The sequence below is a fragment of the Pongo pygmaeus genome, chromosome 20 (genome assembly GCF_028885625.2).
Source record: "Pongo pygmaeus isolate AG05252 chromosome 20, NHGRI_mPonPyg2-v2.0_pri, whole genome shotgun sequence".
Classification (NCBI taxonomy): Eukaryota; Metazoa; Chordata; class Mammalia; order Primates; family Hominidae; genus Pongo; species Pongo pygmaeus.
Window position 1 is genome coordinate 9,155,470 of NC_072393.2, and position 27,722 is coordinate 9,183,191.

Below are 27,722 nucleotides of genomic sequence, written 5' to 3' on the forward strand. Positions count from 1 at the left end.
GGGACCAGCTCTTGCTCCACTTGATGTAGGATCAGGGGCATCTGGACATGAGTTGAATACTCACTGCTGGTGGTGGGCACAGAGGTCCGATGGGTGAAACCTGCATAGAGAAGGAGGGAGGAGACTGGGTAAGGGTTAAGGAGATGTGGGAGATGCAATAGAGTTCAGGACTACCCTGGTGGAATTAAATGAGTTTCATGGGACAGGGGTCAATAAAGATTTCCTATCAGCATCCTCACAACAGGGAAGAGTGCCCAGAGGGAATGCCTCTCATGATAACGAAGAAACAATGAAGTCCAGAACTTAGTCATCCCATGTAGAGCACGTGACAGAATTTTCAATGGCCAGGCAGGGAGTGTGCCCCAAAGCCAGAGATTAGAGGTTGCACAGCCGGGAGGAAAAGACTCCCACCATATCACAGCTGCTCACCATTGACATACAGACTGTTCCTGTCCAGGGTGTAGGGGCCCAGGTCTTTGATGCCATTGGTCAGCTGGCTCAGCTCCCAGTACAGCTGCTCCCTGTCCACTCCAGGTCTTTTGGGGTCAAGATGGTGGGTGCAGATGGCATCCACTCCAGTGGCTGCTCCATCCTTCTCGGACCTGGGGAAGGTAGGAGGGGAAATGACAATGAAAAGATTGCCTTGGACTTGTCTTGAGATTGCTGAGGGAAACATATCAAGGAACCAGAGGAAATGAGAAACCTGGGAAAGAGGTGAGAAGCCACACTTAGATTATCTGAGTACACAGACCACTGTCTTGGTTGGGACTGCAAGCAGAGTCATAGATAAAATAATTTTTATAAAAGTGCAAGGTGAAACCTGCATTCTCATGGCATGGGAACAGGAGAACACAGACTTCAGACTAGTGATGAGCTTGAAAGGCTGGTGAATGTATATGGATGAGGCATGGTTATCTTGAGAGAAATCCTGGGGACAGAATTTAACACCTAAATGAAAGGGAGGGGCAGGGAAAGGAGGGAATTCAGATGGGTGATCAGGGTAGTGTCTCAATCCTGATGATGAACCATGAAGATTTTGCATGTTGAGGTGGGGCATGGGGGTGTTACTATCAGGAAACAACTGGTTCTCAAGCCGATGACTCCTGAATTCCCCTTTTGGTGAGGATATACCTAGGAAGTGCAGCAAGGAAGCAGTGCAAAGTCTTTTAGAGTGGGAACAAGTTGGGCACCCAGGCTGGCTCTTCTAAAGTCTCACCTGAGCAAGGTCAGTCTGCAGCCAGAGTACAGAAGGCCAACACTGGTGTTCTTGAACATAGGACCAAGCTGTAGAGGAGGGAGAGGGAGGTGAGTAGTGGGGCTAAGGTGTGTGTGCGTAGGGGCAGATGTGAGGTGGGTGGAGCAGGCACCAATGAGCAGGGCTGGTCTCTGTGGGTGGGGCTTATGTCTTTTGGGGGGAAGGGGGGAAGTTGTTGCTATCTTCTTTCATCACCCTGACATGGATGATGTAGAAGGGACTGGATATCTGGGGCTGGGCAGAGTGAGGAGGGAAGGGCACTAACCAGACTCTGCAGGACCCTCTCCGTGGTGTTGAACTTCCTGGAGCCAGGGCGATGCATGTCCTTCTCATACTTCAGGTTGGTGATGGTGAAGTTGAGGGTGAACGGCACCAGGAGAGGGCCAGCAGCTGTAGTGGGAATTGAAAATAAACACTATGTTTAAAGTCAAGAAATAGGGGTTTAGAATAGACTTATCTTTAAACATGTGCAAAATTTAAATTGAGAGACAAAATATTTACCATGTCTCCCTTGCCTACAATAATACAATTTATTTTTATGAAAGTATGTTATATAATAGTAGTTAGATGCTGAGCATAGCTAATCATGCATATTCAGTGCTCAATATTGTCTGATGTTATCTGTTATATTTGTGATGGCTGGCCATCATGATTGCTGCTATCATTTTCACCATCATAAACAGCACCATCATCATCATCATCACACTCCATACATCATCATTACCATCATAACCTTCACAACCATCACTGACAACATCCTTATGTCCATCATCATCATTGCCAGTAACATCACCACCATCATCATCAACAGCATCACGATCATCATCAATCATCATCACACTCAACATGTCATTATTACTATCATAACCACCGCCACCATCATCATCACATGAACACAAGCTCACTGAGGGCAGAGGTGCTTTTATTGGTTTTGTTTTCCTTGTATCTCTAAGGTCTGGTACACTGTAAGTGGCTAATAAATTTTTTTGGTTCACTCAGTATCACTAGATTTACTATGATTTTCCATTTTCATTTGAGTGAAAATGGCACAGATGTTCACACTCATCAGGCATAATCTAAGGGAGATGCCATTGACTAGTACCTACTTGTGGGGCTTGGGAGGGAGGATGGAGTCCCTGAGGTTCCAAGGTCCACTGTGGAGGTCCCAGGAGCTGAGAAAAAGTCCTCATTAGTGAAAGCAGAAAATAATCTCATGGCAGAAATGGCAAGAAGGTAGACTATTATGAGGTCTGCTGCATGTGGGCATGAGCTGGGCCTGTCTTTGGAGCTGGGGTGGAGGGGAGCTTCAATAACTTCTGCCTTCCCAGCTCCTTTGCTCAAGAGGAAGACTTATGGATTTAAGAGGAGGGGCCAGCTCCTGCTCCACTTAATGTAGGATCAGGGGCATGTGGACATGAGTTGAATACTCACTGCTGGTGGTGGGCACAGAGATCTGATGGGTGAAACCTGCATAGAGAAGGAGGGAGGAGACTTGGTAAGTGTTAAGGAGATGTGAGGGACACAATAAGGGTCATGGCAATCCTGACGCAACTAAATATGTTTCATGGGACAGTGAGTTTCATGGGACTGGGGCCATTAAAGAATTCCTACCAGCATCCTCACAACAGGGAAGAAAGCCCTGAGGGAACACAGTTCACAATAATGAAGAAACTGTGAAGTCCAGAACTTAGTCATCCCATGTACAGCACATGACAGAATATTCAATGGCCAGGCAGGGAGTGTGACTTCAAGCCAGAGATTAGATTCTACCCAGACTCTAGAAGGAAAAGACTCCAACCACATCACAGCTGCTCACCATTAACATAGAGACTGTTACTGTCCAGGGTGTAAGGGCCCAGCTCTTTGATGCCATTGGTCAGTTGGCTCAGCTCCCAGTACAGCTGCTCTCTGTTGAGTCCAGGGCCTTTGGGGTCAAGATGGCGGATGCAGATGGCATCCACTCCAGTGGCTGCTCCATCCTTCTCGGACCTGGGGAAGGTAGGTGGGGAGAATGACTATGAAAAGATTACCTAGGTTGTGTCTTGAGACTGCTGATGGAAAGACAGTAAGGAACCAGAGGAAATGAGAAACCTGGGAAAGAGATGAGAAGCTACACTTAGATTCTCTGAGTGCATGGACTTCTGGCTTGCTTGGGACTGTGAGCAGAGTCATGGATACAACTGTGCTTATAAAAGTGCAAGGTGAAACCTGCATTCTCATAGCATGAGGACAGGAGAGCCCAGACTTGAGACCAGTGAAGAGCTGGAAACAGGGATGAAAGCACTTGGATGGGGCATGATTGTCTTGAGAGAAATTCTGGGGACAGAATTTAACACCTAACTGAAAGGGAGGGGCAGGGAATTCAGAGGGATGATCAGGATAGAGGCTCAATCGTGATGATGGACCATGCAGATTCTCCCTGTTGAGGTGAGGTGTGGGAGTGTTACTATCGGGAAACACATTGGTCCTGAAGCCAGTGACTCCTGAATTCCCCTTTTGGTGATGATATCCCTAGGAGGTGCAACAAGGAAGCAGTGCAAAGTCTATTGGAGTGGGAACAATTGGGGCAGCCAGGCTGGATCTTCTAAGGTCTCACCTAAGAGAGGTCAGTCTGCAGCCAGAGTACAGAGGGCCGACACCGGTGTTCTTGAATATGGGACCAAGCTGTGGAGGAGGGAGAGGAAAGTGAGTAGGAGGGCTAAGGTGCATGTGTGTGGGGCAGAAGTCAGGTGGGTGGAGCAGGCACCAGTGGGCAGGGCTGGCCTCAGTGAGCAGGGCTTGCATCTTTTGTGGGCAAGGGTGAGATGCATACGATCTTCTTCCATAGCCCTGGCATGGATGATGTATCTGGGGTGGGGCAGGAGTAAAATGGGTGGGGCTCTCACCAGACCCTGCAGGACCCTCTCTGTGGTGTTGAACTTCCTGGAGCCAGGGTGACCCATGTCCTCCCCATACTGCAGGTTGGTGATGGTGAAGTTGAGGGTGAATGGTACCAGGAGAGGGCCAGCAGCTATAATTGGAATGGGAAATAAACACTATGTTCAAAGCAGAGAAAATAGGAGTTTGCAATAGACTTATCTTTCAATATATGCAGAATTTAAATTGAGTGACAAAGTATTTTCCATGCCTCCCTTGCCTATAATAATATACTTTATTTTTTAAAAAGTATGTTATATAATAGTAGATGCTGAGCTTAGCTCTTGGTGAATATTTGTTGCTCAATACTGTCTGACATTTTCTGTTAACTTTACTATCATCATCATCACCATCACCATCATTGTCATCATCACCATCATTATTATCATCATCACCACCATGATAATCCCCATCATGACCACCACAGACATCATCACTCTCAACACATCATCATTACCATCATAACCCCACCACCGTCACCTGAATCATCCTTGTCACCGTCATTGTCATCAACATCACCACCACCATCAACATCAACACTATCATTATCATGATCATTATAAACAGCAACACTACCACCATCATCATCACCATCACACTCAATACAACATCATTACCATCACAACCTCCACCACCATCACCTGCATCATCCTCATCACCATCATCACTATCATCAACATCACCACCACCATCATCAAGATCACCACTATCATCATTATAAACAGCAACACTAGCACTATCATCATCACACTCAATACATCATAATTACCATCATAACTTCCTCTACCTTCACCAGCATCATCCTCATCACCATCACCATCATCATCAACATCACTACCGCCATTATCAACAGTATGACCATCATCATCATCATCATAAACAATGCCACCACCACCATCATCATCATCCCACTGAACACATCATCATTACCATCGTAACTACCACCACCATCATCATCATCACAAGAATACAAGCTCACTGAGGGCATAGATTTTTTTTAATTGATTTTCTTTTTCTTACTGTATTCCTGGGGTCTGGTACACAGTAGGTGGCCAAAACAAATTTTTCCACTCAGTATCACTAGATTTACTATGATTTTCCATCTTTATTTGAGTGAAAATGACAGAGATGTTTACACTAATCAGGTATGCTCTCATAGAGATGTCATTGACTGATGCTTACTTGTGGGGCTGGAGAGGGAGGATGGAGTCCCTGAGGTCCCAAGGTCCACTGTGGAGGTCCCAGAAGCTGAGGAAAAGTCCTCATCAGGGAAAGCAGAAAGCACTCTCTTGGCAGAAATGGCAAGAGGGGAGACTATTTATGGGGTTTGTTGCATGTGTGGCTTGAGCTGGGTCGGTCTCTTGAGCTGGGCAGAGGGGCACTTAAATAACTTCTGCCCTCCTAAATCCTTTGCTTATGAAGAGGACTTAATGGGTTTATGAGGAGGAGCCAGCTTCTGCTCCTCTTGGTGTAGGAACTGAGGCATGTGGACATGAGTTGAATACTTACTGCTGGTGGTGGACACAGAGCTCTGATGGGTGAAACCTGCATAGAGAAGGAGGGAGGAGAGTGGGTAAGAGACAAGGAGAGGTGGGGGACAAAATGGAGGTCAATGCTACCCTGGTGCAATGAACTGAGTTTCATGGTACAGGGACCATTGAAGATTTCCTGTCAGCATCCTTACATCAGGAAAGAATGCCCTGAGGGAATACAGTCCACAATGGTAAGGAAACCATGAAGTCCAGACCTTAGTCATCCCATGTAGAGCACATGACAGAATTTTCAAAGGCCAGGCAGGGAGTCTGACCTCTAGTTAGAGATTAGAGGCTGCCAAGCAAGGGGGAAGAGATTTCAACCACATCACAGCCACTCACCATTGACATAGAGACTGTTCCTGTCCAGGGTGTAGGGGCCCAGCTCTTCAATGCCATTGGTCAGCCTGCTTAGCTCCCAGTACAGCTGCTCCCTGTTGAGTCCAGGGCTGTTGGGGTCAAGGTGGTGGTAGGTGCAGATGACATCCACTCCAGTGGCTGCCCCATCTTTCTCAGGCCTGGGGAGGGTCAGTGGGAAAAATGACAGTGAAAAGATTATCTAGGAAGGGTCTTGCGATTGCTGAGGGAAGGACAGCAAGGACCAGAGAAATGAGAAACCTGGGAAAGAGGTGAGAAGCCACATTGACTCTTAGTGCATGGACTATTGGCTTGCTGAGGACTGTGAGCGGAGTCACGGATACAATGACAAGATGAAACTGACATTTTCATGGATGGGACAGGGGAGCCAGACTTGAGCCCAGTGAAGAGCTCAAAATGAGGATGAAAGCATGTGGATGAGGCATGATTGTCCTGAAAGAAATCCTGGGGACAGAATTTAACATGTAAAGGAAAGGGAGGCACAGGGAATGGAGGGAATTCAGAGGGATGATAAGGGGAGGGGCTCAATCTTGATGATGGGCCATGCAGATTCTCTCTGTTGAGGTGGAGTGTAGGGGTGTTACTGTCAGGAAACACACTGATCCTGAAGCCAGTGACTCCTGAATTCCACCTTTGGTGAGGATATCCCTAGGAAGTGCAGCAAGGAAGCAGTGCAAAGTCTTTTGGAGTGAGTACAAGTGGGGCAGCCAGGCTGGAAATTCTAAGTTCTCACCTGAGCAAGGTCAATCTGCAGCCAGAGTAGAGAGGGCCGACACTGGTGTTCTTGAACAAGGGCTTGAGCTGTGGAGGAGGGAGAGGGCGGTGAGTAGGAGGGCTAAGTTTTATGTAAGAGCCAGGCAGAAGTGAGGTGGGCAGGGCTGGCCTCGGTGGGGGAGGCTTGCATCTCTCTCTTTTTTTCTTTTTTTTTGTGAGATGGAGTTCCACTTTTTTGCCTAGGCTGGAGTAAAGTGGCATGATCTTGACTCACTGCAACCTCTGCCTCCTTGATTCAAGTGATTCTCTTGCCTCACTCTCCCAAGTAGCTTGGATTACAGGCATGCACCACCATGCTTGGCTAATTTTTGTATATTAGTAGAGATGAGGTTTCACCATGTTGGCCAGGCTGGTCACAAACTCCTGACCTCAGGTGATCCACCCGCCTTGGCCTCCCAAAGTGCTGGTATTACAGGTGTGAGCCACCGCTCCCGGCTGAGGCTTGCATCTCTTGGGGCAAGAGTGAGTTGGGTGTGATATTTTTCCATCGCCCTGGCATGGATGATATAAGAGGGACTGGGTATCGTGAGCAGGGCACAGTGTGGAGGGCAGGACACTAACCAGACCCTGCAGGACGCTCTCCGTGGTGTTGAACTTCCTGGAGCCTGGGTGATGCATGTCCTCCTCGTACTGCAGGTTGGTGATGGTGAAGTTGAGGGTGAATGGCATCAGGAGAGGGCCAGCAGCTGTAGTGGGAGTGGGAAATAAACATTATGTTCAAAGTAGAGAGAATAGCACTTTGTAATAACCATATGCAGCAATTAAATTGAGTGACATAATGAATATTTTCCATGCCTTTCTTATCTATGATACAATTCATTTTCTAAAGTAGATTATACAATAGTAGTTAGATACTGAACATAGCTCTTGGCACATATTTAGTGCTCAATATTGTAAGGTGATATCTGTTATCTTTATTATCACCATCATCATCATCACTATCATTGTCATCATTATTATTATCATTATTGTCATCACAAATACCACCAGCACCACCATGATGATCCCCATCATGAACCACAAACATCATCATCACCATCATCACATTCAACATATCATTACCATCATAACCCCACCACCATCACCGACATCATTCTCATCACCATCATCGTTGTCATGGACACCACCATCACCATCATCCACAATGTCAGTAGCATAATAACCATCATCATCATCAACACTACCACTACCAGCATCATCATCATCACACCCAACATATCATTACCATCATAACCCCACCACCATCACCGACATCATCCTCATCACCATCATTGTCATTGTCATCGACATCACCATTAACATCAACAATGTCACTAGCATAATAATAATAATAATCATCATCATCATCAACACCACCACCATCATCATCACACTCAACATATCATTATTACCATAATAACCCCACCACCATCACCAGCTCATTTTCTTCAACATCATCATCATCATCATCATCATCATTGTCATCAACATCACTATCACCATCATCAACAGTATCACCAGCAACATCATCATCATCATCATCAACAGAACCACCATCAACATCATCATCATGACAAGAATACAAGCTCACTGAGAGCAGAGATTTTGTATCGGTTTTGTTCTCCCTCCTGTATCTCTAGGATCTGGTACACACTAGGTGGCCAACAAATTTCATTGGTCCACTCACTGTCAGTAGATTTGCTATGACTTTCCATCTTCATCTGAGTAAAAATGACAGAGATAGCATGCTGTAATAGAGATGTCATTGACTGGTACTTACTCGTGGGGCTGGGGCTGGAGGATGGAGTCCCTGAGGTTCCCACATCCGCTGTGGAGGTCCCAGGAGCTAAGGAGAAGTCCTCATTAGTGAGAGCAGAAAGCATTACCATGGCAGAAATGCCAAGAGGTGAGACTTTTATAGGGTTTGCTGCATGTGGGCTTGAGCTGAGTCGGTCTTTGAAACTGGGGCAAAGGGGAGCTTGAATAACTTCTGCCTTTCCAGCTGCTTTGCTCAAGAGGAGGACTTATGGGTTTATGAGGAGGGGCTGCTCCTGCTTTGCTTGGTGTAGGATCATGGGCATGTGGACATGAGTTGAATACTCACTGCTGGTGGTGGGCATAGAGCTTCGATGGGTGAAACCTGCATAGAGAAGGAGGGAGGAGTGTGGGTAAGTGACAAGGAGATGTGGGGGACAAAATAGGGGTCAGGGCTACCCTGGTGCAATGGAAGGAGTTTCATGCAGCAGGGACCATTAAAGATTTCCTATCAGCGCCCTCACATCAGGGAAGAATGCCCTGATGGAATTCACTCCATGACGATGAAGAAACCATGAAGTCCTGGCCAGGTGCGGTGGCTCAAGCCTGTAATCCCAGTACTTTGGGAGGCCAAGGCAGGCGGATTACAAGGTCAAGAGACTGAGACCATCCTGGCCAACATGGTGAAACCCTGTCTCTACCAAAAATACAGAAATTAGCTGGGTGTGGTGGCATGCACCTGTAGTCCCAGCTACTCGGGAGGCTGAGGCAGGAGAATTGCTTGAACCTGGGAGATGGAGGTTGCAGTAAGCTGAGATCATGCCACTGCACCTCAGCCTGGCGACAGCGTGAGATTCCGTTTCAAAAAAAAAAAAAAAAAAGATACCATGAGGTATCTTAGTACCATGAAGAACTTAGTCATCCCATGTAGAGCACAGGGCTGAATTTTCAAATGCCTGGCAGTGAGTGTGACCTCAAGCCAGAGATTACAGGCTGCCCAGCAAGGAGGAAGAGCCTCCAACCACATCACAGCTGCTTACCATTGACATAGAGACTGTTCCGGTCCAGGGTGTAGCGGCCCAGCTCCTGGATGCCATTTGTCAGATTGCTCAGCTCCCAGTACAGTCGCTCTCTGTCCAGTCCGAGGCCTTCAGGGTCAGGGCGATGTGTGCAGATGGCATCCACTGCCGTGGCTGAGCTGTCCTTCTCTGGCCTGGGTAAGAACCTACATATGCTTAGTCCATCCACCTCTCCATCCTTTTGTCCTTCCTTTCCACTCTTTGTCAACCCCTAATGTGGACTCTGGGGAAACTGTGGTTAACAAGAATGTGGCTCTCAGGCCAGGTGTGGTGGCTCACGCCTGTAATCCCAGCACTTTGGGAGGCCAAGGCAGGCAAATCAGGAGATCAGGAGATCAAGAGATTGAGACCATCCTGGCCAACATGGTGAAACCCCATCTCTACTAAAAATACAAAAATTAGCTGGGCGTGGTGGTACGTGCCTGTAATCCCAGCTACTTGGGAGGCTGAGGCAGGAGAACTGCTTGAACCCAGGAGCCAAATGTTACAGTGAGCTGAGATCGCGCCACTGCACTCCAGCCTGGGCAACAGAACAAGCCTGTTTCAAAAAAAAAAAAAAAAAAAAAAAAAAAAAAAAGAATGTGGCTCTCATCAGAGAGATGCCCACCATAAACAAATTACTAGGATTATTAGTGGAAGTAGAAAGCATTACCATGGCAGAAATGCCAAGAGGTGAGACTTTTATAGGGTTTGCTGCATGTAGGCTTGAGCTGAGTCTGTCTTTGGAATTGGGGCAGAAGGGAGATTGAATAACTTCTGGCCTTCCCAGCTGCTTTGCTCAAGAGGAGGGCTTATGGGTTTATGAGGAGGGGCAGCTCCTGCTTTGCTTGGTGTAGGATCCTAGGATAATAATGCCAGGGATCTGCATGGCCCTGAATAAGCCTCCTAAAGTACTAGGTATGCGACAGCTATACATAGGGTTAATCTGTAATCCGTGGCAGTGGCCCTTGTACTGGTGTGCCTAGCAGTGGCCCTCCTACTGGTGCCCACGGCATGGCGTTTTCAAATGGTGGGATCAGAAGGTTCAAGTCATCCTCTCTAGATCCCATGGACCAGCAGGGCTAAGAGATTTGTTATGAGACTCAAGGGAGCTAAATGGCTTGGGGAAAATGCCCTTTTTGGCTGGTCCGTCTGAAACTGTGGCTGGTCCAACATGGAGTCAGAAGGTCTTCATGTCTCAGCACCTGTTCCCGGCCACAGGATGTGGACTCACCTACCTAGCCACCCACTACTGAGTGATTAGAGGGAAAGGGGCTCCTATGTCCCAGGGTTGTGAGTAGCTCTATAGTAGGAACGACTTTATAGTAACAACTACCATTTATTAAATACTTCCTATGCAGCAGGCCCAGCATTTTGTATTCATAATTGCATATTTTCATCCTCAAAGCATCCCTATGGGTTGGTACTGCTCAATTCCCCCAGTCAGTACTATACTAATTATATTATGTATAACATAATTATATATAACATAAAATATACAAAATGTAGACCTGTAAATATAAACAATATAGAAATATATATCGTTTTGCATTTTATACATTATTATATTATATAGTATATATAATATATATTATTATACCTCTACCCAACATATATTAAACTGGTTTATATATAACTATTTTATATAATTATATAACTATATAACTATTATATAACTATTTTTTATGTAACTACCATATACCTCTACCTAACATATATTAAACTGGTTTAGATATAACTATTGTATATAACTATATAACTATTTTTATATAACTACCATGTACATTTAGATGCTTCTTGACTCATGATGGTATTATGTCCTGATAAACCCATGTTTTTTATTTTTTTTTTTTGTTTTTGTTTTCTTTTGTTTTTGGAGATGGAGTCTAACTCTGTTGCCCAGGCTGGAGTTCAGTGGTGTGATCTCGGCTCAGTGCAATCTCTGCCTCCCAGGTTCAATCCATTCTCCTGCCTCAGCCTCCCGAGTATCTGGGACTACAGGTACCCACCACCACACCCAGCTAATTTTTGTATTTTTAGTAGAGATGGGTTTTCTCCATGTTTGCCAAGCTGATCTTGAACTACTGACCTCAGATGATACACCTGCCTCAGCTTCCCAAAGTGCTGGGATTACAGGCATGAGCCATGCACCCAGCCTGTTTTTTGTTTTTTGGAGACAAGAGTCTTGCTCTGTCATCCAGGCTGGAGTGCAGTGGTGCGATCTTGACTCACTGCAACCTCCATCTCCTAAGTTCAAGTGATTCTCACGCTTCAGTCTCCCGAGTAGCTGGAACTACAGTTGTCACACCACGCCTGGCTAATTTTTGTATGTTTAGTAGAGACAAGATTTTGCCATTTGGACAGCTGGTCTCAAACTCCTGGCCTCAAGTGATCCACCTGCCTCAGCCTCCCAAAGTGCTGGGATGACAGGTGTGAGCCACCATGCCCAGCCCTGACAAACCCATTGTGAACTGAAAATGTCATAAGTCAAAAATGCCCTGTAGCCAGGCGTGGTGGCTCACGCCTGTAATCCCAGGATTTTGGGAGGCCAAGGTGGGAGGATTCCTTGAGCCCAGGAGTTCAAGGCCACCTGGGCAACATGGCAAGACCCTCCCCTCCACACACAAAAAAAATTAAAAAAAAAATAGCCAGGTGTGGTGGCACACACCTGTAGTCCCAGCTACTCAGGAGGCTGAGGTAGGAGGATCACTTGAGCCCAGGAGTTCAAGGCTGCAGTGAGCTATGATCGCACCAGTGCATTCCAGTCTGGGTGACAGAGCAAGACTCTGTCTCAAAAATAAAAATAAAAATAAAAATTCACTATACCTAACCTACAGAACATGATAGGTTAGCCTATCCTACCTTAAACATGCTCTGAACCCTTACATTAGCCTACATTTGGGCAAAATCACCTAACACAAAGACTATTTTATAATAAACTGTTGAATATCTCATATAATTTATTGAATATTGTACTGAAAGTGAATGACAGAATGGTTGCATGGGTGTTGAAGGTATGCTTTCTACTGAATGCATATTGCTATGGCATTATTGCAAAGTTTGAAAAATCATAAGTTGAATCATTGTAATTCATGGACTCTTTATATATAGAATATATACTAGGTATATGTAGAAGTTATATGTATCCACATGTATACTATACATAATATATATTTATATATTATATGTATTTGTACTTATATACTTTTATATATTATATATTTATACATATTATATTATGATACATAATATATAATATGTAACATATATAATATATTTTAACATGTTATATGTTAATGTCAGATATGTTATATACATCACACATACACATATATGTTACATACATTATATATAACATAAGTTATACATATGTTATATATGTATATATTATATATAACAATATATAATGTATATGTTATATGTTGTTATATGTTGTATATAATACATAACAAATATAATATATACATTATATATAACAATTATATATAATATATAATTATATATAATATATACATTATATATAACAATTATATATAATATATAATTATATATAATATATACATTATATATAACAATTATATATAATATATAATTATATATAACAATTATATATAATATATAATTATATATAATATATAATTATATATAATATATCATATATAACATGTACTATATATGTTATAACATATATAACATGTATACAATATAACAATATGTATAATATATACATTACATATATCATGTTATATATGTATATAACATGCATATAAAAATATGTCTATAAACATATGTTTATAAAATATGCCTCAATATGTATATAAAATATATGTCTATATATAATATATGTATTTTATATATATAATATGTTGGGAAACAGGGCACAGAAGGCTTCAGGCACTTGCTCAGAGTCACAGATAGTAAATGGCAGAGCTGGGTTAGTTTAGAACTGAGGTCTGCCTGAGTACACCAATGCTCTTAGCCACTAGGGACCCCTGTCCTGTCTTCCCCCTGGGAAGGAAAGGAAGCTGGAGGTAGATGACTGACTCTCTCTCGGGAGAGCCACACTTGGAGATTCTGTGGGAGAGGTGTGGAAGATGAGAATGCCAGGCAGGAAATTATATCAACCAATGTCTACCCTAAAGGACCTGCCCTTTCCGGCACTCAGGGACAGTGCCCTCGGTGCCTCTCAGTCACCCTCAGACTGGCCAGGCCCTCTGTGGCTGCATCTGAGCCACTCAGGAGCTGACCTCCTGCCTGTAAGGGCTGAATGCCTTCCTTTCCTCCCCTCTTAGATTCTCTGGGCAAGTTGCCTTAGAGGGAAGTCAGATTGGGGTTTTCCACATGCTGCAAGTTCATAATGGGGGCAGAGGAGGAAGTGTCACCTAAGGGATAGGAGTTTGGATCTAGAACCTGAAGTGCTGGAGTTGCTTTGTGTGCCCCGGCACAAGCCACTTAACCTGGGCCTCAGTTTCCCCTTCTGCTCCTGCTTCATGAGGCTGTTGCAAACACTGATGAGGCATTAAATATGAAGTACATAATGCAGTGCCTTGGGTCTTAGGAATAGTTATCTGCTGCTGGTGGTGGTGATGCTTAGTATCCATGGGCAATAGTTGTTCCAAGTATGAACAGAGTCAGGGAACCCAGAGACTAGGGTCATATTCACCTGTTGGGCTGTGTTTTTCTTGGGGAGGGTCTCACCTGAGTGAGGCTAGTCTGCAGCCTGAATAGAGGTATTCCAGACTGCTATTCCTGAACAAGGGTTTGAGCTGCAAGGAAGGAGAGGGGAGGTGAGAAACAACAGCTGTGGGAAGCCAGGAAGAATGGGGTGTTGGAGGGGTGGACCAGGCTGGAGTGATGTGGGTGGGGCAGGGTAGGTGGGCATGACTGAAATCAGTGGGTGGGGCAGGGAAAGGTGGCTGGGGTTGGATGAGGTGGGCATGGCTGGCATCAGTGGGTGAGGCAGTGTGAGGTGGGCTGGTTTGTCTTAAGTGGGCGAGGGAGGAGTAAGGTGGGCGGGGCTCTCACCAGACCCTGCAGTTCTCTCTCTGTGGCGTTGAACTTCCTGGAACCAGGGTGCCGCATGTCCTCCTCATACTGCAGGTTGGTGATGGTGAAGTTGAGGGTGAATGGCACCATGAATGGGACTGTGGCTGCTGCAAGGAAGGAGAAAAGAAGGCCACGCCTGAGTCAGATCTGAACTGACTGTAAGTCAATTTCTGAGGACCCAGATGGGGTGCTTGAAGCAAGAGTCTGAAGCAGACAGGTGGGTGCTTTAGTTTGGACGGATAATGGAAAGCCAGGTAAGGAGAAAAGTGGGATGTTCCTAAAATGCATTACCTGGGCCCAGAAGCAGGTTAGGGGACCAGAAGCAGGTTAGGGGACTAGGGTAGGTGTATTGGGTAAGAATGTGTGACTACTGGAAGCTGAGGTCTCAGACTCTGCCAGGTGCCCATACCCGCCCTAACAAACTCTAGCCATACCTTTTCCCTAACAAAAGGGAAAAGGACCGGAACAGTCTCATGCTTTGGGGAACAAGAAGGGAAAAAAGAACCAACTCAATCCCATTGAACACTGAACAACAACAACAAAAATCAAACAGCAGTCCTTAAAGCAGACCTTCTCTCACCTGCTTTACTTGACTACCCTTCCCCACTCAAGCCCAAAACTCCCAGAACTTGCCCTTTCTTTAATAAAGAGGAGACCACATGGTAGAGAGACATAGTTACCATGGTTATGGCCACACTAGTGAGTCAGATTTGATTTCAAATCTCCTCTCTGCCCCTCACCAGCCAAGTGACCATGGACATGTTACCTGTCCATACCTCAGTTTCTTCCACTGTAATACAATGGGCATAATGGGCCGGGCGCGGTGGCTCACGCCTGTAATCCCAGCACTTTGGGAGGCCAAGGCAGGCAGATCACTTGAGGTCAGGAATTCAAGACCAGCCTGGCCAACACAGTGAAACCCCATCTCGACTAAAAATACAAAAATTAGCCAGGCATGGTGGCATGCACTTGTAATCCCGGCTACTCGGGAGACTGAGGCAGGGGAATCACTTGAACCCGGGAGACAGAGGCTGCAGTGAGCTGAGATTATACCACTGCACTCCAGCCTGGGCGACAAAGCACTCTGTCTCAAAAAAAAAAAAAAAAAAAAAAAAAAAAAAAAAAAAAAAAAAAAGCAGCGAGGGGCATAATGATATTTTGGAGGGAAATTAGGAAGGTTACATGACTGTTAAAAAGAGCACATCTCCAGGGCATTACACTGAGTGGAAAAGAAGCCAATTTCAAAGGTGACATGTTGTACATTTCCATTTATATAACATCCTCAAACTAAAATTATAGAGACGGAGATGGAGATAGAGAGCAGAATAGCAATAGTTATTCTATTCAATAGTGTTGGGCTCGGTGGGCTTGATTATGAAGGCTAGCATGAGGGGACTCTTTGGGGGAATGGAACAGTTCTGAATCTTGATGGTGGTGGTGATTATAGGGCTATGCCCATGTGATAAAAATTGCATAGGGCTACCCACACACACACACACACACACACGCATGCACACACACGTGCACACATGCACACAGATGCACACATGCATGCACACATGCACACACACAAGCTCACATGCGCACACACGCATGTAAAACCAGTAAAATGGATTTTAACAATGTCAATTTCCCGCTTCTGATATTGTATTAGAGTTATGTAAGATGTAGCCATTGGGGAGAAACTGGGTGAAGGGTATAGGGTAACACTACACTATTTTTACAACATCCCCTGAATTTATTTATTATTTATTTCAAAATGAAAAGTTATTTATTATTTATTGATATTATTTATTATTTATTTTATTATATTTATTTATTTCAAAATGAAAAATAGAAAGTAAAAAATATATAGCACATGGTATGCCATATAGTAAGTGCTCAATAACTTGGTTGTCTTTTATTGTCAATTGTAATTGCTTGTTCCATTTCAGTCTTCCCCAATACACTGTAAACTTGGTGAGGGGAGGGACTGCATTTGACTTAGTCAACATCGTATCCCCTCTGCCCAGCCCAGAATAGGTGCTTGATAAATATTTGTTAAACCAAATTCTCTGGTAGCCCCTGTGCTAGGTGTTCTTACATAGAGTTGCATTTAACATTTGCAACCAATTTATGAAATATTATTATCCCCACTTGGCAGGTGAGAAAACTGAGGTACTGAGAGGGTAAGTAAATTGCTCAAGGTCAACATGACTGGAGAATGACGAGGACCCTTCTCCTGCTCTTGAGGAGTTTGGAGCAGAGTGGGGATGACCATGACTGCTCCAGGCTTCCTCATGCCATCTTTCCCCAGCATCTTCCAGTTATATGTATAATTTCTATAACTATATATATAGAAATATATATAGTTATATACAGAGAAACATACATATATAACTATATATAGTTACAGAGGTAGAAACTACATCTATAACCATATATATAACTATAACTATATATAGAGACACTATATATATAACTATATGTTTTATATATGTGGTTACTATATGGTAAATATATATATGGTTATATATAACTATATATAGTTTATATATAGTTATGGCTATATAAATAACTACATATAACATATATATTATATGTATAACCATAAATATATTTTTATATAACATATACGTTATAACATCCATCTATCTATCTATCTATCTATCTAACCAAACAGAAACTTTCAAACTGAAATATAAAGTAACTGAGATAAAAAGAATTCAATGGATGGGCAGAATGGAGCTGATAGAGAAAAGGCTTGGTGATTGTGAAAATATTCTATAAAAATTATTAAACCTGAAAGTCAGAGAGGAAAAAAGATTGATAAATAACAAAATGAACAGAACCTCAGGGTCTCTTGGGGCAACATCATTTCACTGGAGGTCCGAAGGGGAGAAAGAATCAGAGCAGAAAACAAAGTTGAAGATATAGTCTCAGATCATTTCCCAAATTTTTTGAAAAACAAACACTTTGAGACTCAAGAAGCTGAAAAAACTTTAAGCAGGATAAACTCAAAGAAAACCATGCCCAGACACACCATAATCAAACTACTGAAAATCAATAATGAAGAACAAATTTTGAAAGCACCTAGAAAAAGTGACATCATTGATCATGGAATGACTTGCTTAATAATACACGTTACATATGTACAAGCCCAGAGGAGTTAGGCACGTCACATAAATGGTTGAATTGATTAGAGCAGAGCGGTGAGGAAGTGGAGAGTGAACATCCTGTCTACAGCATGTAAAAAGTTTGCAGTGTTGTGACTCACAAAACAGAAGGCCTGAAAGCGGAATTTAAATTACGGGACACCAGGTTCTATCCCATAACTCCAGAATCACAAGGCAAGGTTAAGGGTTAGGAATGCCCAACTTCCATCTTTTTTTTTTTTTTTTTTTTTTTTTTTTTTTTTGTGATGGAGCCTAGCTCCATTGCCCAGGCTGGAGCGCAGTGGTGCGATCTTGACCACTGAGAAAATTTCTGGCTGAGGCAGGAAAATTGCATGAACCTTGGAGGTAGAGGTTGCAGTGAGCCGAGATCATGCCACTGCACTCCAGCCTGGGTGACAGAGCGAGACTCCATCTCAAAAAAAAAATAATAATTAATTTTAAAAAATTAGAAAGTTGAGAAGATACCAACCATAGCTGGTCTCCAGGAATCGCTAGTGCAAAGCTCCTGAGGTTGGACAGAGGTTAGGGTGCTAGAAGACCACTCAAGTGCCTGGGGTGGTCAAAATTTAGAGAGTGGGCCTGGCGTGGTGGCTCATGCCTATAATCCCAGCACTTTGGGAGGCCGAGGCGGGTGGATCACTTGAGGTCAGGAGTTCGAGACCAGCCTGGCCAACATGGTGAAACCCCGCCTCTACTAAAAATACAAAAAATTAGCCAGGCGTGGTGGCGTGCACCTGTAATCCCAGCTACTCGGGAGGCTGAGGCAGGAGAATCACTTGAACCTGGGAGGCGAAGGTTGAAGTGAGCTGAGATCACACCATTCCACTCCAGCCTGGGTGACAGAGCAAGACTCCATAAAAAAAAAAAAGAGAGAGAGTGAGAGGGAGAGTGGAACAGGCTGAGTCTGGGTGGTCAGCAGGGAACAGACCATGCAGTGTTAAATTTCATAGATGCCAGAGAGGAGCTTCCTACCTGTGGAGCTGGGGATGAAGGATGTGGAAATCCCTGGGGAGAATGTAGAAGTCACTGGAGCTGAGAAAAAAAGAACATAGAGAAATGATTGGGTGTCCTCCTAAAGGAATATGGGACAGGAACAGCTAATTGGAATTTGGGCTTCTGTCTTGACTCACACCAAGACCTTGATGGGTTAGGGGCTGCTCTGAGGCTGTGACTGGGCACGTAGGGAGGGAGAATGATCAGTTTCTCTTCTGAGGAATGCACCTTGGGGAGGAAGGGTCCCAAAGCCATTGGAATATCACAGGTTTGAATACTCACTGCTGGTGGCAGGGGTCCGGTACCGACGGTTATAACCTGTAGATAGGGAGGAAAGAGTAAAGAAGGACTATTATGATGGGTGAGAGGTAGGGGAGGTGAAGATGGTAGATCTAGAAATGGAAATCATGGGACACTTTCATGATAAGCCCATCTGGGCTATCCCTCATCCAGCCAGAGGGAGGGGAAGGGCTTCCACCTTCGATGTGTGACTTCAGCTCACAAGGGAACCTCCATCCTCTCAGCTCAGAGTGGCCAAAGTTGAACAAGTCATGGACACTTCATTGAGAAGAGGTGGGGCCAAGATCTTTTGTGAATAAAGGATAATGGCTACATTTTATTTGGTGCCTATTTTGTGTTTTGTCCTTTGACAATAATGGTGGAGATCATCACTATTATTATTCCTGAAATAAAAATACCATAATAGCTGTCCCTATTTATTGGGAATCTAGTATGCACCAGCAATAGTAATAAATACATTACAAGGGTGGAAAGACACATGTATGGATGAGTGTGCTTTCTATCCATAAAGATAATTTAGTTTGATTCTTACTCTCTCAGCTTACCTCCTTTCATAAAATTTCATGATAGTATAATTTTTTTCCAACTTTCTGTGTGTGTGTGTGATGTAGAATTGACAAAAATGTGATGGGTGAAGACAGTGGTATTTTTAGGTAAAAGTATAGAGAAATGAGGGATAGAAATGGTTCATATGGGGCCGGGCTTGGTGGCTCACGCCTGTAATCCCAGCACTTTGGGAGACCAAGATGGGCGGATCACTTGAGGTCAGGAGTTTGAGACCAGCCCGGCCAACATGGTGAAACCCCGTCTCCACTAAGAACACAAAAATTAGCGTGGCATGGCAGTGGGCGCCTGTAATCCCAGCTACTCAGGAAGCTGAGGCAAGAGAATCACTTGAACCTGGGAGGAGGAGTTGCAGTGAGCCGAGATCATGCCATTGCACTCCAGCCTGTGCAACAGGGTGAGACTGTGTCTCAAAAAGAAAAGAAAAGAAGAGAAGAGAAAAAAGAAAGAAAAAAGAGAGAAGAAAGAAAGAGAGAGAGAGAGAAAGAAAGAAGGGAAGGAGGGAAGGAAGGGAGGGAGGAAGGAAGGAAGGAAGGAAGGAAGGATAAGAAAGAAAGAAAGAAACAAAGAAAGAAAGGCTTCATATGGTTTGGAATACTGGAGAAAATTTGGCAAAACGGGTGTGGTGGTAAAAACAAGAGACTTCAGGATGAGAAGGGTGGCGTTGCCATTGGAGCAAGAAAGGAACTGGGGAAAAGAGAATTTGTCCTGAGCGTTTCTCTAGGTCATGGATTGCATCTCCTTTGAGGCTCTGTGAGAGATACAAGGAAGGACGGAACCCAGGGCAGCCCTGTAAATTTATCTGGGTTGTTCCTGAATTATCTCATTTGATTATCAGAACAATCCCACATAGTATTTTTATTCCATTCTACAGAGGGGACACTAAAGTCTAGGGAGGTTACATGGCTTGTCCTGCATCCAACAAAACAGACATCTGTCTGTCATTCAATAGTACCACATTGTTAAGCTGTGCCCTAAATTAGTCATAATCCTATGGACACAGAACAGGATGTGTACTTGATACTACAATGAAATACGTTGTGTGTATTATCTCCTATGTCAAGGATAGAGGAGTATATATCCTCTATTTCTAGTCAGATATAAAGGAAATCTCCAAGTGGATTCAGAGGGGAAATAACAAATTCAGCATTAGGTTAGATCATTAGCATAGAGGCCATTCTTGCCTCATTCCTGTCCTGAGATTGGGGCTTGCTTTATTTGGACGATCCACAGTGATGTCTTGTAGTTAGGAGCCTGGAGTTTTCATGAGTCTCCAATCTTTGGTTGGAGTTTCCATACTGTCCTGTGCTATAACTGAGTAATTTGGGCTAATTACTTCCTCTCTGGATGCATAAAGGCTCTCTGTAGAAATGAGTATAGTAACTCACGGAGGTTTGGGTAATAGTAATAGGAGATAATGCATATAAAGTTCTCATCACAATTCCTGGCACAATTCCTTTTTTTTTTCAGACAGAGTCTTGCTCTGTTGCCCAGGCTGGAGTGCAGTGGCATAATCTCAACTCACTGCAACCTCTGCCTCCCGGGTTCAAGCAAGTCTTCCGCCTCAGCCTCCCGAGTATCTGGGATTACAGGCACATGCCACCAAGCCTGGCTAATTTTTGTATTTTTAGTAGAGATGGGGTTTCACCATGTTGGCTGGGCTGGTCTCGAACTCCTGACCTCAAGTGATCCACTCGCTTCGGCCTCCCAAAGTACTGGGAATATAGGTGTGAGCCACTGTGCCCGGCCCTACAGTTTCCTTTTGATGAAAATGAGCTGCTGTTATGGTTGCTATTCTTGGCGGTGGCATTGCTGCTTGGGTCATTGTTGCCATTGGTGTTGTGTAAACAGTTATTATTTGAGGGGTATTTGCTCAGGGTGGGGTTATTTCATGAAGTCAGTGGATTCCACTGGCCCATGGAAACTGAGAATTTGCCTTGAGTTGTCATGATGGAGAAAATGAAAGGCAGGAGGGTGAACTGGGCACCCACTGCCCACTGAGGAGACTCAACCATAGGACCCTCCCTCACCCATTTCTTTCCCCATCGTCTGCAAACTCCAGCTGGGCTCTGACAGGATCAAGGTGGAGGAGGAAACATTTCATTCCAGGAGGTGAAAAGGAAGAGGAAATTGGCCTCCTCTGATGTGCTAAGCATTGAAAGATGAGCCCTCAAAGAACTACGAGATTTGTACCAGAACTTGGAATCTGTGTACAGCAGATGCTCAGCCTCAGCCTTATTGACATTTTGGTCCGGATAATGCGTTTTAGTAGTAGGCTGCTTTGTGCATTGTTGGATGTTTTGCAACTTCTCTGGCCTCTACTTACTAGATGCCATTAGCAGACGGCTGGGTGCCATGGCTCATGCCTGTAATCCCAGCACTTTGGGAGGCCAAGGCAGGTGGATCAGCTGAGGTCAGGAGTTCAAGACCAGCCTGGCCAACATGGTGAAGCTCCATCTCTACTAAAAATACAAAAATTAGCCAGGCGTGGTGGCAGGCACCTGTAATCTCAGCTACTCGGGAGGCTGAGGCAGGAGAATTGCTTGAACCCGGGAGGCAGAGGTTGCAGTGAGCCTAGATTGTGCCATTGCACTCCAGCCTGGGCAACAAGAGTGAAACTCTGTCTCAAAAAACAAACAAACAAACAAACAAAAAATGAAAATGTCTCCAGACACTGTCAAATGTGTCCTGGGGGGCAAAATTGTCCCTAGTTAAGAACTACTGGTGTAGAGTGACCTGGGAGTGTAGGAGACCCCAGCTGCAGCATAGACACTCACCATTAACATGGAGGCTGTTTCTGTCCAGGGTGTAGGGCCCCAGCTGGGTGATGTCATGGGTCAGCTGGCTCAGTTCCTGGTACAAATGCTCTCTGTCCAGCCCAGGGCTCGTGGGGTCAGGATGGTAGGTACAGACAGCATCCACTCTGGTGGCTGCCCCGTCCTTCTCAGTCCTGAAGTGATTGGAACATACAAATGGGAACAGTTAAACAGTCTGTGGGAGAGTTAAACAGTCTGTTCAACTCTTTCTTTAAAGGATCCTCCCACATTCTTGGTCTTAGGACATCTCTATTTACTGGGTGTTGTCTGGTTTCTCAGACACATTTCTTTCTGGGTCTTCTTTATACAGCCCTGTCTCCCTTCTGTAAAGAGACTGATCTCCAGGGTCTCATTCTTAACTGACCTGTCTCTCAATCTCTTTTTTTTTTTTTGAGACGGAGTCTCACTCTGTTGCCAGGCTGGAGTGCAGTGGCGCGATCTCAGCTCACTGCAACCTCCGCCTCCCAGGTTCAAGCGATTCTCTTGCCTCAGCCTCCCGAGTAGCTGGGATTACAGGCAGGTGCCACCACACCTGGCTAATTTTTGTATTTTTAGTAGAGTCCGGATTTCACCATGTTGGCCAGGATGGTCTCGATCTCCTGACCTCATGATCTGCCTGCCTTGGCCTCCCAAAGTGCTGGGATTACAGGCATGAGCCACCGGGCCACACCCTAGACACTATTAATGCTTAAAATACTATAAAATGTCTCTAGTATTTCCTCTAACCCCAACTCCACCCTGAACTCTTGATGATACCGCCTCATCCCACAATTCATTCACTCCTCATGCAACTATGCTCCATGCACTCATCCATCCACTCAGGCAGTCCCCCCATCAATCAGTCTCCTTTCTTCCTTTCTCTTCCTTCTTTTTTCCTGTCTCCTCCCTTCTTCTCTCCTTCCCTCCTATTCTGTCTTTTTTCCTCCCATCTCTTCTTTTTTCTTCCCATCTCCCTCTCTCATCCCTCCTCTCCCTCCATCACTCCCTTCCTTCCTTCCATTTTTTCATTCATTCGTTCATGCAATTGCTACTTGCCCCACACTCTTGAATTTTATAGAACTTTTTTCACATACTAGGCTATTTCTTCCATCTATCCCATTCCATAAGATGTGCCACCCTTTTAAATAATATCTTTGCCAGTGTTTATCTTCTGGCCATTGTTCACTCAACTGTCAAAACTTGGCTCAGGCATCATCTTCTCCAGCTTCTGCCCAACTGTCTCAGGTTGAGCTAAAAGTCCTTTTTCTGGGCTCCTGTGGCCCTATGTAGAGGTGTATTGTTATCCTAACTCTGTTTCTCCTAGTGTTTTAAGTCCATGTGGTTGCTGCCTTCTCTACATTGTGGGCTCCTTGAGGGAAAGGCCCATGGTTGACTCTCTCGGTACCCTTAGCCCCTGTCACATGGCGTGACCTGAGGCGCCTCATTCCATGTTCGCTTAATGAGTCAATGCTGCCCTTTCTAATAGGTGAGCCTCAGTGCTCCCTGCCTCTGCTTCTCCAAATAATTTAAGGTTCTTGAGAGACACCTCTTTCAGGAAGCCCTCTGTGATATACTCAGCCAGAGAGGGTGCCTTCTAAGTCTTCATTGCTGGAAGACCCCAGTCATTGATAATCCTTGCTTACTGGGTGTCAGGCTCAGGTCCTCACCTCCAGGTGGGCTTGCCTATGAGTGTGCAGCCCTTCATGATGTGAGAGAAGGAAGGCTCACCTGAGCAAGGTCAGTCTGCAGCCGGAGTAGCCAGAACCAATACTGGTGTTCTTGAACAAGGGCTTAAGCTAGAGGAAGGAAAGGAGATGAGCAGGATCGAATGCCTTGCCCAGGTGGGGCAAGGGCAAGGCAGGCCATGGTAGGCACTGTCTAGCTCTTACCAGGTGATTCAAGGTCTTCTCAGTAGAGTTGAAGATCAAGGAGCCTGGGTGCCCCATGTCTGGGGTGTAAAGCAGGTTGTTGATGGTGAAGTTGAGAGTAAATGGCATCAGGACTGGACTCACAACTGCTGGAGAAAGAAAGGAAAGAGAGAGAGAGAGAGCCCATCTCGATCTCAGTCTTGAGCTGCATGTGGCGTAAGGAGCTAATACCGTTTACCTGACCACAGTGTTCAGTAGGTGAGGTTTGAGATAACCCATCTGGGCTATCCCTCAGCCAGCCAGAGAAAGGGGAAGGGCTTCCACCTTAGATATGTGACTTCAGCTCACAAGGGAACTTCAATCTTCTCAGCCCAGAGTGGCCAAAGTTGAACAAGTCATGGACATTTCATTGAGAAGAGGCGGGCAAAGATCTCTTATGCTCAGGTCTTGGGGCACAAATACTCGAGCAGGCAAGAAATCCAAATACAGCTGACCCCCCAGCAACACGAGTTTGAACTGCGTGGGTCCACTTATACATGGATTTTCTTCCACCTCTGCCACTCTTGAGATAGCAAGACCCACCCCTCTTCTTCCTCCCCCTCCTCAGCCTGCTCAACATGAAGAGGACGAGGATGAAGACCTTTACAATGGCCAGGTGCAGTGGCTTATGCCTGTAATCCCAACACTTTGGGAGGCCAAGGTAAGCGAATCACCCGAGGTCAGGAGTTCAAGACCAGCCTGGCCAACATGGTGAAACGTTGTCTCTACTAAAAATACAAAAATTAGCCAAGCATGGCAGTGCATGCCTGTAATCCCAGCTACTTGGAAGGCTGAGGCATGAGGACCGCTTGAACCTGGGATGCAGAGGTTGCAGTGAGCCAAGACTGTGCCACTGGATTCCAGGCTAAGCGACAAAGCAGGACTCCGTCTCACAAAAAAAAAAAAAAAAAAAAAGAAGAAGAAGTTGATTTGATGATCCACTTATGATTTTCTTAATAACATTTTCTTAACTCTAGCTTCTTAGTTTATTGTAAGAATACAGTATATAATACACATAGCATACAAAATATATGTTCATTGACTATGTTATCAGTAAGGCCTTCTGGTCAATGGTAGGCTATTAGTAGCTAAGTAAGTCAAAAGTTATGGCTGGGCACAGTGAAGTTAAGGAAAGTCAAAAGTTATGGCTAGGTGCGGTGGCTCACGCCTGTAATCCCAGCACTTTGGGAGGCCAAGGCGAGCAGATCACCTGAGGTCAGGAGTTCAAGACCAGCCTGACCAACATGGAGAAACCTCATCTCTACTAAAAATACAAAAGTAGCTGGGTATGGTGGCACATGCCTGTAATCCCAGCTACTCAGGAGGCTGAGGCAGGAGAATCACTTGAACCCGGGAGACAGAGTTTGCGGTGAGCCAAGATGGCGCCACTGCACTCCAGCCTGGGCAACAAGTGTGAAACTCCATCTCAAAAAAAAAACAAGTTATATGTGGATTTTTGAATGCATAGGGGTTAGCACCCTGGACCCTCACGCTGTTCAAGGGCCCAACTGTAGTAATAATTGCCAGGAAGGAAGTAAGCATGGAGGTAGAATAGAGATTGGCTGTGTGCAAGGTGTGTATACAGGGGAAATGCTACTTTATAAAGGGTGATCCAAGCTGAGATTTGAAGGACAAGAACACCAGGTGCAAAGACTCTGAGGATGGAGGGATGTTTGGACCCTGGAGGAAAAAAAAAAAATGAGGCTGATATGGCCAGAGATGGACACAGCTCACTCACTTACTCCATTCTAAAAATGGACACTAAAGCCTGGACAGGTTACGTGGCTCTTCCGGGGCCACAGAGTGAGCAAAAGAGAGGACCAGGACTTAAAGCAAGACCTGTAATTTACCAAAACCTACACCACTCATTACTGCTTTTAAGTCAGAGTCGGTCTCAATGACGACTTTTTTTTTTTTTTTTTTTTTTTTTTTGAGACAGAGTCGCTCTCTGTTGCCCAGGCTGAAGTGCAGTGGTGTGATCTCTGCTCACTGCAAGCTCCGTCTCCCAGGTTCATGCCATTCTCCTGCCTCAGCCTCCTGAGTAGCTGGGACTACAGGCGCCTGCCACCATGCCCGGCTAATTTTTTTTGTATTTTTAGTAGAGATGGGGTTTCACTGTGTTAGCCAGGGTGGTCTTGATCTCCTGACCTCGTGATCCAGCGGCCTCAGCCTCCCAAAGTGCTGGGATTACAGGCGTGAGCCACTGCGCCCGGCCTCAATGACTACTGAAATACAATACAAGTTTTTGGCCTGGTGCAGTGGCTCACACTTGTAATCCCAGCATTTTGAGAGGCTGAGGCAGGCGGATCACTTGAGGTCAGCAGTTCGAGACAAGCCTGGCCCACATTGCAAAACCATGTCTCTACTAAAAATACAAAAAACTAGCCAGTGTGATGGTGCATGCCTGTAGTTCCAACTACTCAGGAGGCTGAGGCAGGAAAATCGCTTGAACCTGGGAGAAGGAGGTTGCAGTGAACCAAGATCATGCCATGGCATTCCAGCTTGGGCAACAGAGTGAGACTCTGTCTCAAAAAACCCCCCAAAAAACAAAAAAACAAAAATTAGCCAGGCATAGTGGCATGTGGCATGAGAATCGCTTGAACCTGGGAGGCAGAAGTTGCAGTGAACCAAGATTGCACCATTGCACTCCAGCCTGGGCGACAGAGTGAGGCTCTGCCAAAAGAAAGAAAGAAAGAAAAAGACAGAAAGGAAGAAAGGAAGGAAGGAAAGAAGGAAGGAAGGAAGGAAGGAAGGAAGGAAAGAAAAAAGGAAGAAAGGAAAGAAATGGAAGCTTTAAATCCAGGCAAAAAGAAGTGTCCAAGGTGGTATAGTGAGGACATCATTAATCAAGCATTAGCTTAAATTGTTGGATGAGATTGGACAGAGGGGGACATGCTGAGACTTGGTGGGCATCAGGACTCAGACCACACAGCAATTCATCAGCCACTGAATGGCAGCCGACGTTTCATGGGAGCTGGAAGCCAGATTCCTACCTGTAGAACTGGGGGTGGGGGTCACAGATATGAGAGGTCTTGGAGAGAACGTGGAGGTGACTGGAGCTGAAAGAAAATGCAACATGAATCGGGATTGTTGGGTCCTCTTATTTAGCGAGGGGACAGCAGGACTGTTGATGGGCACTGGCATCTGTGCCTTGGCTCAGCCTGAGACTTTTGCTATTCTGGAGTTTCTATGGGGATGAGAACCTAGGGAATGGGAGATACTTTCCTCCTGGAAAGCAGGCTTAGGGAGGAAGAATTCCAAGGGCATAGGGACTTCAGGGCCATAATTACTCACTGCTGGTGGTGGAGATCCAGG

The 27,722-nt window shown here is 45.0% G+C and overlaps 1 protein-coding gene across 1 annotated transcript in view; it reads right to left on the bottom strand.

Annotated features, from left to right (window-relative positions):
• The window catches only part of MUC16 (mucin 16, cell surface associated), a 91,323-nt gene extending 66,877 nt beyond the window's left edge, over positions 1-24,446 (bottom strand). Inside the window, exons 1-19 of the mRNA XM_063658436.1 lie at positions 24,390-24,446; positions 24,229-24,296; positions 22,483-22,655; positions 8,939-8,974; positions 8,615-8,680; positions 7,417-7,541; positions 6,815-6,882; positions 6,046-6,221; positions 5,681-5,716; positions 5,354-5,419; positions 4,141-4,265; positions 3,852-3,919; positions 3,072-3,244; positions 2,687-2,722; positions 2,362-2,427; positions 1,521-1,645; positions 1,217-1,284; positions 430-602; positions 65-100 (exon numbers count right to left, since the gene is read on the bottom strand). Of these exons, the coding sequence (XP_063514506.1) occupies positions 65-100; positions 430-602; positions 1,217-1,284; positions 1,521-1,645; positions 2,362-2,427; positions 2,687-2,722; positions 3,072-3,244; positions 3,852-3,919; positions 4,141-4,265; positions 5,354-5,419; positions 5,681-5,716; positions 6,046-6,221; positions 6,815-6,882; positions 7,417-7,541; positions 8,615-8,680; positions 8,939-8,974; positions 22,483-22,655; positions 24,229-24,296; positions 24,390-24,446 (1,741 nt within the window). The remainder of the gene's footprint in view (positions 1-64; positions 101-429; positions 603-1,216; positions 1,285-1,520; positions 1,646-2,361; positions 2,428-2,686; positions 2,723-3,071; positions 3,245-3,851; positions 3,920-4,140; positions 4,266-5,353; positions 5,420-5,680; positions 5,717-6,045; positions 6,222-6,814; positions 6,883-7,416; positions 7,542-8,614; positions 8,681-8,938; positions 8,975-22,482; positions 22,656-24,228; positions 24,297-24,389) is intronic.
• Positions 24,447-27,722: the final 3,276 nt, after the last annotated feature.